This window comes from Salvelinus namaycush, chromosome 35 (genome assembly GCF_016432855.1).
Source record: "Salvelinus namaycush isolate Seneca chromosome 35, SaNama_1.0, whole genome shotgun sequence".
NCBI classification, from domain to species: domain Eukaryota; kingdom Metazoa; phylum Chordata; class Actinopteri; order Salmoniformes; family Salmonidae; genus Salvelinus; species Salvelinus namaycush.
This window is the reverse complement of record NC_052341.1, coordinates 1,435,724-1,447,139: the sequence shown is the minus strand read 5'-3', so window position 1 is coordinate 1,447,139 and position 11,416 is coordinate 1,435,724. Positions and strand designations below refer to the sequence as shown.

Below are 11,416 nucleotides of genomic sequence, written 5' to 3'. Positions count from 1 at the left end.
TGTTGTAAATGACTATTGTAACTGGAAACTGCTATTTTTAATAAGACCCATTATCAGCAACGATCACTCCTGTGTTCCAATGGCACATTGTGTTTGCAAATCCAAGTTTATAATTTTAAAAGGCTAATTGATCATTAGAAAAACCTTTTTCAATACTGTTAGCACAGCTGAAAACTGTTGATCTGAATAAAGAAGCAATACAACTGGCCTTCTTTAGACTAGTTGAGTATCTGGAGCATCAGCATTTGTGGGTTCGTTTACAGGCTCAAAATGGCCAGAAACAAATAACTTTCAGTCGAAAGAAACTCGTCAGTCTATTCTTGTTCTTAGAAATTAAGGCTATTCCATGCGAGAAATTGCCAAGAAACTGAAGATCTCATACAATGCTGTGTACTACTCCCTTCACAGAACAGCACAAACTGGCTCTAACCAGAATAGAAAGAGGACCCGGTGCACAACTGAGCAAGAGAACAAGTACATTAGTGTCTAGTTTGAGAAACAGACGCCTCAACTGGCAGCTTCATTAAATAGTACCCGCAAAACACCAGTCAACGTCAACAGTGAAGAGGCGACTCCAGGATTCTGGCCTTCTAGGCAGAGTTCTTCTGTCCAGTGTCTGTGTTCTTTTGCTCATCTTAATCTTTTCTTTTTATTGGCCAGTTTGAGAATGGCTTTTTCTTTGCAACTCGGCTTAGAAGGCCAGCATCCCGGAGTCGCCTCTTCACTGTTGACGTTGAGACTGGTGTATACACACCTATAAATAGTCAACGTTATGATGAGCTGTCCTCCCCTCATCAGCCTTCACTGGTTTACACACTATATACAGTCAAAAACAATTGTGCAAGTCCTTTTTACATCAGCAGTTGTCACAAGGTGCTTTACAGAAACCCAGCCTCAAACCCCAAACAGCAAGCAATGCAGAGGTAGAAACACAGTGGCTAGGAAAACTCTCTAGAAGGCAGGAACCTAAGACGATGACCAACAGGGTCAGAAGATGACCAACCTAGATGACCAACAGGGTCAGATAATAACCATGAAGTTTATAGTAGAAAGGGTCAGATATTAACTATGAAGGTTATAGTAGAGGGGGTCAGATAATAACCATGAAGTTTATAGTAGAAAGGGTCAGATAATAACCACGAAGGTTATAGTAGAGGGGGTCAGATAATAACCATGAAGTTTATAGTAGAAAGGGTCAGATAATAACCATCAAGGTTATAGTAGAGGGGGTCAGATAATAACCACGAAGGTTATAGTAGAGGGGGTCAGATAATAACCATGAAGTTTATAGTAGAAAGGGTCAGATAATAACCACGAAGGTTATAGTAGAGGGGGTCAGATAATAACCATGAAGTTTATAGTAGAAAGGGTCAGATAATAACCACGAAGGTTATAGTAGAGGGGGTCAGATAATTACCATGAAGGGTTATAGTAGAAGGGGTCAGATAATAACCATGAAGGTTATAGTAGAGGGGTCAGATAATAACCATGAAGGTTATAGTAGAGGGGGTCAGATAATAACCATGAAGGTTATAGTAGAGGGGGTCAGATAATAACCATGAAGTTTATAGTAGAAAGGGTCAGATAATAACCATGAAGGTTATAGTAGAGGGGGTCAGATAATAACCATGAAGTTTATAGTAGAAAGGGTCAGATAATAACCACGAAGGTTATAGTAGAGGGGGTCAGATAATAACCATGAAGTTTATAGTAGAAAGGGTCAGATAATAACCACGAAGATTATAGTAGAGGGGGTCAGATAATAACCATGAAGGTTATAGTAGAGGGGGTCAGATAATAACCATGAAGGTTATAGTAGAAGGGGTCAGATAATAACCATGAAGGTTATAGTAGAGAGGGTCAGATAACCATGAAGGTTATAGTAGAAAGGGTCAGATAATAACCATGAAGGTTATAGTAGAGGGGGTCAGATAATTACCATGAAGGTTATAGTAGAGGGGGTCAGATAATAACCATGAAGGTTATAGTAGAGGGGGTCAGATAATAACCATGAAGGTTATAGTAGAGGGGGTCAGATAATTACCATGAAGGTTATAGTAGAGGGGGTCAGATAATAGCCACGAAGGTTATAGTAGAGGGGGTCAGATAATAACCATGAAGTTTATAGTAGAAAGGGTCAGATAATAACCACGAAGGTTATAGTAGAGGGGGTCAGATAAGAACCATGAAGGTTATAGTAGAAGGGGTCAGATAATAACCATGAAGGTTATAGTAGAGGGGGTCAGATATTAACCATGAAGGTTATAGTAGAGGGGGTCAGATAAGAACCATGAAGGTTATAGTAGAAGGGGTCAGATAATAACCATGAAGGTTATAGTAGAGGGGGTCAGATAATTACCATGAAGGGTTATAGTAGAAGGGGTCAGATAATAACCATGAAGGTTATAGTAGAGGGGGTCAGATATTAACCATGAAGGTTATAGTAGAGGGTCAGATAATAACCATGAAGGTTATAGTAGAGGGGGTCAGATAATAACCATGAAGGTTATAGTAGAGGGGGTCAGATAATAACCATGAAGTTTATAGTAGAAAGGGTCAGATAATAACCATGAAGGTTATAGTAGAGGGGGTCAGATAATAACCATGAAGTTTATAGTAGAAAGGGTCAGATAATAACCACGAAGGTTATAGTAGAGGGGGTCAGATAATAACCATGAAGTTTATAGTAGAAAGGGTCAGATAATAACCACGAAGGTTATAGTAGAGGGGGTCAGATAATACCCATGAAGGTTATAGTAGAGGGGGTCAGATAACCATGAAGGTTATAGTAGAGGGGGTCAGATAATAACCATGAAGGTCATAGTAGAAGGGGTCAGATAATTACCATGAAGGTTATAGTAGAGGGGGTCAGATAATACCCATGAAGGTTATAGTAGAGGGGGTCAGATAACCATGAAGGTTATAGTAGAGGGGGTCAGATAATAACCATGAAGGTCATAGTAGAAGGGGTCAGATAATAACCATGAAGGTCATAGTAGAAGGGGTCAGATAACCTTGAAGGTCATAGTAGATGGTCTAGACAGCACTGTGTGTACAGAACAGGCAGGAGGCGTCCATCCACCTTGTATTTCTCCACAGACAACATGCGTAGCTACTAGCACCAGATGACAAAGGCTTAGTCAGATAATCCTCTTGTCAGCCATCTGCCCATGGCCGTCCCACACTGGACCTCTAAAATTAAACCACAAAACCAGGGCACTAGCAACAGCTGCTAACATCTGTAACTAGCCGGGTACTTCCATTAGAAAAACAGATAGGCCTACACATTTTGCAGTAGCTGCTTGGGTTGAATTTTAATAATTTCAATCACAGCAAATACTATTTATCATGATATGTGCATTATGATATGGTATGATTTTACGTAATATGTTCGATATTTGTACGTATAGAAATGGTAGGCTTTCAGTTAGATTAAAATTCAGTGCTAGGTGAGCGTGTCCTGACGATTGCTGTGGATATCGGCTGCCTTTTAATCTGTTGTTATGTTTCAAATAGGTTCACCAGTATTGAGGGGTGAAAATGTCTTGACTTGAAGCCTACAATCAACACATGGCATAATGATACTGTTAGTTTTGTATTTTCTAAACATCAAAAAACATCTGCATACAGTAGACTATAGTGTTGCTCTTTAAACAAAGTGATAGTCCGTCCAGTGGAGGTGGACGTACAACCGTTACTAGGATCCTGTCTACATAGTCCGGTCAGGATCAGTAGGGTCTCTAGTGTCAGGAAGGTTAGGACTACACTGCCTTGCACTTGCCATTGTTGTGTATGTACAAATAGCTAATCTCACTGACCTGGCCCACAGGGCTTTCTCTCTGTTTGTCAAGCGAGGGTGGATAGGCCTGTACAAACTTTTAGCCGATCATCCTAGGTACAATCAGTAGGGGACTAGCAGTAGACTACCCTAGTTATAGACTACTGAGTTCAGTAGACCACCCTGGTAATAGACTACTGAGTTCAGTAGACCACCCTAGCAGTAGACTACTGAGTTCAGTAGACCACCCGAGTAATAGACTACTGAGTTCAGTAGACCACCCTAGTAATAGACCACTGAGTTCAGTAGACCACCCTAGTAATAGACTACTGAGTTCAGTAGACCACCCGAGTAATAGACTACTGAGTTCAGTAGACCACCCTAGTTATAGACTACTGAGTTCAGTAGACCACCCTAGTAATAGACCACTGAGTTCAGTAGACCACCCTAGTAATAGACTACTGAGTTCAGTAGACCACCCTAGTAATAGACTACTGAGTTCAGTAGACCACCCGAGTAATAGACTACTGAGTTCAGTAGACCACCCGAGTAATAGACTACTGAGTTCAGTAGACCACCCTAGTAATAGACCACTGAGTTCAGTAGACCACCCTAGTAATAGACTACTGAGTTCAGTAGACCACCCTAGTAATAGACTACTGAGTTCAGTAGACCACCCGAGTAATAGACTACTGACTACAGTAGGGTCTAACAGTAGACCACCCTAGTAATAGACCACTGAGTTCAGTAGACCACCCTAGTAATAGACCACTGAGTTCAGTAGACCACCCTAGTAATAGACTACTGAGTTCAGTAGACCACCCTAGTAATAGACTACTGAGTTCAGTAGACCACCCTAGTAATATACTACTGAGTACAGTAGGGTCTAACAGTAGACCACCCTAGTAATAGACTACTGAGTTCAGTAGACCACCCGAGTAATAGACTACTGAGTACAGTAGGGTCTAACAGTAGACCACCCTAGTAATAGACTACTGAGTTCAGTAGGGTCTAACTGTAGACCACCCTGGTAATAGACTAATGAGTTCAGTAGACCACCCTGGTAATAGACTAATGAGTTCAGTAGACCACCCTGGTAATAGACTAATGAGTTCAGTAGACCACCCTGGTAATAGACTACTGAGTTCAGTAGACCACCCTGGTAATAGACTAATGAGTTCAGTAGACCACCCTGGTAATAGATTACTGAGTTCAGTAGACCACCCTAGTAATAGACTACTGAGTTCAGTAGGGTCTAACTGTAGACCACCCTGGTAATAGACTACTGAGTTCAGTAGACCACCCTGGTAATAGACTAATGAGTTCAGTAGGGTCTAACTGTAGACCACCCTAGTAATAGACTACTGAGTTCAGTAGGGTCTAACTGTAGACCACCCTAGTAATAGACTACTGAGTTCAGTAGGGTCTAACTGTAGACCACCCTAGTAATAGACTACTGAGTTCAGTAGGGTCTAACTGTAGACCACCCTAGTAATAGACTACTGAGTTCAGTAGGGTCTAACTGTAGACCACCCTGGTAATAGACTAATGAGTTCTTTAGGGTCTAACAGTAGACCACCCTAGTAATATACTACTGAGTTCAGTAGACCACCCTGGTAATAGACTACTGAGTTCAGTAGGGTCTAACAGTAGACCACCCTAGTAATAGACTACTGAGTTCAGTAGGGTCTAACAATAGACCACCCTAGTAATAGACTACTGAGTTCAGTAGGGTCTAACTGTAGACCACCCTAGTAATAGACTACTGAGTTCAGTAGACCACCCTAGTAATAGACTACTGAGTTCAGTAGACCACCCTAGTAATAGACTAATGAGTTCAGTAGACCACCCTGGTAATAGACTACTGAGTTCAGTAGACCACGCGAGTAATAGACTACTGTAGACCACCCGAGTAATAGACCACTGAGTTCAGTAGACCACCCTAGTAATAGACTACTGTAGACCACCCGAGTAATAGACTACTGAGTTCAGTAGGGTCTAACTGTAGACCACCCTAGTAATAGACTACTGAGTTCAGTAGGGTCTAACTGTAGACCACCCTAGTAATAGACTACTGAGTTCAGTAGGGTCTAACAGTAGACCACCCTAGTAATATACTACTGAGTTCAGTAGACCACCCTGGTAATAGACTACTGAGTTCAGTAGGGTCTAACAGTAGACCACCCTAGTAATAGACTACTGAGTTCAGTAGGGTCTAACAATAGACCACCCTAGTAATAGACTACTGAGTTCAGTAGGGTCTAACTGTAGACCACCCTGGTAATAGACTACTGAGTTCAGTAGGGTCTAACTGTAGACCACCCTGGTAATAGACTACTGAGTTCAGTAGACCACCCTAGTAATAGACTACTGAGTTCAGTAGGGTCTAACAGTAGACCACCCTGGTAATAGACTACTGAGTTCAGTAGGGTCTAACTGTAGACCACCCTGGTAATAGACTACTGAGTTCAGTAGGGTCTAACTGTAGACCACCCTGGTAATAGACTACTGAGTTCAGTAGGGTCTAACTGTAGACCACCCTAGTAATAGACTACTGAGTTCAGTAGACCACCCTAGTAATAGACTAATGAGTTCAGTAGACCACCCTGGTAATAGACTACTGAGTTCAGTAGACCACGCGAGTAATAGACTACTGTAGACCACCCGAGTAATAGACCACTGAGTTCAGTAGACCACCCTAGTAATAGACTACTGTAGACCACCCGAGTAATAGACTACTGAGTTCAGTAGACCACCCGAGTAATAGACTACTGTAGACCACCCGAGTAATAGACTACTGAGTTCAGTAGGGTCTAACTGTAGACCACCCTAGTAATAGACTACTGAGTTCAGTAGGGTCTAACTGTAGACCACCCTGGTAATAGACTACTGAGTTCAGTAGGGTCTAACAGTAGACCACCCTAGTAATAGACTACTGAGTTCAGTAGGGTCTAACAATAGACCACCCTAGTAATAGACTACTGAGTTCAGTAGGGTCTAACTGTAGACCACCCTGGTAATAGACTACTGAGTTCAGTAGGGTCTAACTGTAGACCACCCTGGTAATAGACTACTGAGTTCAGTAGACCACCCTAGTAATAGACTACTGAGTTCAGTAGGGTCTAACAGTAGACCACCCTGGTAATAGACTACTGAGTTCAGTAGGGTCTAACTGTAGACCACCCTGGTAATAGACTACTGAGTTCAGTAGGGTCTAACTGTAGACCACCCTGGTAATAGACTACTGAGTTCAGTAGGGTCTAACTGTAGACCACCCTGGTAATAGACTACTGAGTTCAGTAGACCACCCTAGTAATAGACTACTGAGTTCAGTAGACCACCCTAGTAATATACTACTGAGTACAGTAGGGTCTAACAGTAGACCACCCTAGTAATATACTACTGAGTTCAGTAGACCACCCGAGTAATAGACTACTGAGTACAGTAGGGTCTAACAGTAGACCACCCTAGTAATAGACTACTGAGTTCAGTAGGGTCTAACTGTAGACCACCCTGGTAATAGACTACTGAGTTCAGTAGACCACCCTGGTAATAGACTAATGAGTTCAGTAGACCACCCTGGTAATAGACTAATGAGTTCAGTAGACCACCCTGGTAATAGACTAATGAGTTCAGTAGACCACCCTGGTAATAGACTACTGAGTTCAGTAGACCACCCTGGTAATAGACTAATGAGTTCAGTAGACCACCCTGGTAATAGATTACTGAGTTCAGTAGACCACCCTAGTAATAGACTACTGAGTTCAGTAGGGTCTAACTGTAGACCACCCTGGTAATAGACTACTGAGTTCAGTAGACCACCCTGGTAATAGACTAATGAGTTCAGTAGGGTCTAACTGTAGACCACCCTAGTAATAGACTACTGAGTTCAGTAGGGTCTAACTGTAGACCACCCTAGTAATAGACTACTGAGTTCAGTAGACCACCCTAGTAATAGACTACTGAGTTCAGTAGACCACCCTAGTAATAGATTAATGAGTTCAGTAGACCACCCTGGTAATAGACTACTGAGTTCAGTAGACCACCCTGGTAATAGACTACTGAGTTCAGTAGACCACCCTAGTAATAGACTACTGAGTTCAGTAGACCACCCTAGTAATAGACTACTGAGTTCAGTAGGGTCTAACTGTAGACCACCCTGGTAATAGACTACTGAGTTCAGTAGGGTCTAACAGTAGACCACCCTGGTAATAGACTACTGAGTTCAGTAGGGTCTAACTGTAGACCACCCTGGTAATAGACTACTGAGTTCAGTAGGGTCTAACTGTAGACCACCCTGGTAATAGACTACTGAGTTCAGTAGGGTCTAACTGTAGACCACCCTGGTAATAGACTACTGAGTTCAGTAGGGTCTAACTGTAGACCACCCTAGTAATAGACTACTGAGTTCAGTAGGGTCTAACTGTAGACCACCCTGGTAATAGACTACTGAGTTCAGTAGACCACCCTGGTAATAGACTAATGAGTTCAGTAGGGTCTAACTGTAGACCACCCTAGTAATAGACTACTGAGTTCAGTAGGGTCTAACTGTAGACCACCCTAGTAATAGACTACTGAGTTCAGTAGGGTCTAACTGTAGACCACCCTAGTAATAGACTACTGAGTTCAGTAGACCACCCTAGTAATAGACTACTGAGTTCAGTAGACCACCCTAGTAATAGACTAATGAGTTCAGTAGACCACCCTGGTAATAGACTACTGAGTTCAGTAGACCACCCTGGTAATAGACTACTGAGTTCAGTAGACCACCCTAGTAATAGACTACTGAGTTCAGTAGGGTCTAACAGTAGACCACCCTGGTAATAGACTACTGAGTTCAGTAGGGTCTAACTGTAGACCACCCTGGTAATAGACTACTGAGTTCAGTAGGGTCTAACTGTAGACCACCCTGGTAATAGACTACTGCGTTCAGTAGACCACCCTAGTAATAGACTACTGAGTTCAGTAGACCACCCTAGTAATATACTACTGAGTACAGTAGGGTCTAACAGTAGACCACCCTAGTAATAGACTACTGAGTTCAGTAGACCACCCGAGTAATAGACTACTGAGTACAGTAGGGTCTAACAGTAGACCACCCTAGTAATAGACTACTGAGTTCAGTAGGGTCTAACTGTAGACCACCCTGGTAATAGACTACTGAGTTCAGTAGACCACCCTGGTAATAGACTAATGAGTTCAGTAGACCACCCTGGTAATAGACTAATGAGTTCAGTAGACCACCCTGGTAATAGACTAATGAGTTCAGTAGACCACCCTGGTAATAGACTACTGAGTTCAGTAGACCACCCTAGTAATAGACTACTGAGTTCAGTAGGGTCTAACAGTAGACCACCCTGGTAATAGACTACTGAGTTCAGTAGACCACCCTGGTAATAGACTAATGAGTTCAGTAGGGTCTAACTGTAGACCACCCTAGTAATAGACTACTGAGTTCAGTAGGGTCTAACTGTAGACTACCCTAGTAATAGACTACTGAGTTCAGTAGGGTCTAACTGTAGACCACCCTAGTAATAGACTACTGAGTTCAGTAGGGTCTAACTGTAGACCACCCTAGTAATAGACTACTGAGTTCAGTAAACCACCCTGGTAATAGACTACTGAGTTCAGTAGGGTCTAACTGTAGACCACCCTGGTAATAGACTACTGAGTTCAGTAGGGTCTAACTGTAGACCACCCTAGTAATAGACTACTGAGTTCAGTAGGGTCTAACTGTAGACCACCCTAGTAATAGACTACTGAGTTCAGTAGGGTCTAACTGTAGACCACCCTGGTAATAGACTACTGAGTTCAGTAGACCACCCGAGTAATAGACTACTGAGTTCAGTAGGGTCTAACAGTAGACCACCCTGGTAATAGACTACTGAGTTCAGGAGACCACCCGAGTAATAGACTACTGAGTTCAGTAGACCACCCTGGTAATAGACTACTGAGTTCAGTAGACCACCCTAGTAATAGACTACTGAGTTCAGTAGGGTCTAACAGTAGACCACCCTGGTAATAGACTACTGAGTTCAGTAGACCACCCTGGTAATAGACTAATGAGTTCAGTAGGGTCTAACTGTAGACCACCCTAGTAATAGACTACTGAGTTCAGTAGGGTCTAACTGTAGACTACCCTAGTAATAGACTACTGAGTTCAGTAGGGTCTAACTGTAGACCACCCTAGTAATAGACTAGTGAGTTCAGTAGGGTCTAACTGTAGACCACCCTGGTAATAGACTACTGAGTTCAGTAGGGTCTAACTGTAGACCACCCTGGTAATAGACTACTGAGTTCAGTAGGGTCTAACTGTAGACCACCCTGGTAATAGACTACTGCGTAAGGTCCGGAGTAAGGACTGTCTAGCTCTGCAACTGGCCTGGCCCACAGTGCTTTCTCTGTATCTCTGTCTTTCAGAGAGACCCATTGACATACAGGTGAAAACCTGCCTTTATCTCTTTGGCCTAGTGAACACTTCCTCTAGCAGGCGTAGTCCAATCAGAACCACCTGGGCTGTTTACCGGCAGTACTGTTAGTTTTAATCACTTTCTCAAAATCTAGAATCTGTCATTCAGATATTGTTATTTTATTCCACCAGGCACCACCCTTACTGCTCAAAATGACTATAAAAAAATACTCTGCTGTGTATTATTCAATGCATGTGCTTGTTGGGAATATTTTAAGTCCTCCCCCCCATTCATAAACATAATCAACGCAAGGTTGATATGGCACTGAATTCTAGTTTCAGTGTGACATTGAAATATAATACTAAATACTGTATCCATATACCTTAATTGAAAAAGAAAAGTTTGTGGTTACTGAATATATTTTTAGAGAAGAACGTTGCAGGTCTATGACTGACTGCTTCCTGTACTCCCGTATGAGCGTGTCATAGAACGTCACATCCTATTTTGAACCGTGTGAAGAGAGGGAAAGCACATGACTGCACCTCTGACTGAGTACGTCATCACAGTCAATATAATAATATCCCCCTTCCTGAGCCTAGGGGGGGTTGGGTTGGGGGGGGGTGTAGACTCAGTTACACCTTACACACCACGTGCTGTCAACCAGTATATGACTCATACAGGGTTTAATATAAGATATTTGATATACGGTGCATTCGGGAGGTATTCAGACTTCTTGACTTTTTTCCACATTTTGTTACGCTACAGCCTTATTCTAAAATGGATAAAAAAATGTTTTTCCTCATCTACACACAATACCTCATACATTTTTTTTTATTTTTTTTTAATAATAATAGTGTTTGTCATGATTTTTGAATGACTACCTCATCTTTGTACCCCACACATAAAATGAAGGTCCCCCAGCCGAGCAGTGGATTTCAAACGAAGATTCAACCACAAAGACCAGGGAGGTTTTCCAATGCCTCGAAAAGAAGGACACCTATTGGTAGATGGCTTTTAAAAAAAGCAGACATTGAGTATCCATTTGAGCATGGTGATGTTATTAATTACACTTTGGATGGTGTATCAATACACCCAGTCACTACAAAGATACAGGCGTCCTTCCTAACTCAGTTGCCAGAGATGAAGGAAACCGCTCAGGGATTTTACCATGTGGACAATGGTGACTTTAAAACAGTTAGGGTTTAATGACTATGATAGGAGAAAACTG

The 11,416-nt window shown here is 42.2% G+C and overlaps 1 protein-coding gene across 1 annotated transcript in view; it reads left to right on the top strand.

Annotated features, from left to right (window-relative positions):
- Nucleotides 1–994: 994 nt before the first annotated feature.
- The window catches only part of LOC120029343 (cadherin-related family member 1-like), a 44,232-nt gene continuing 33,810 nt past the window's right edge, over nucleotides 995–11,416 (top strand). The window contains exon 1 of the mRNA XM_038974577.1: nucleotides 995–1,019. Coding sequence (XP_038830505.1) covers nucleotides 995–1,019 — 25 coding nt within the window. The remainder of the gene's footprint in view (nucleotides 1,020–11,416) is intronic.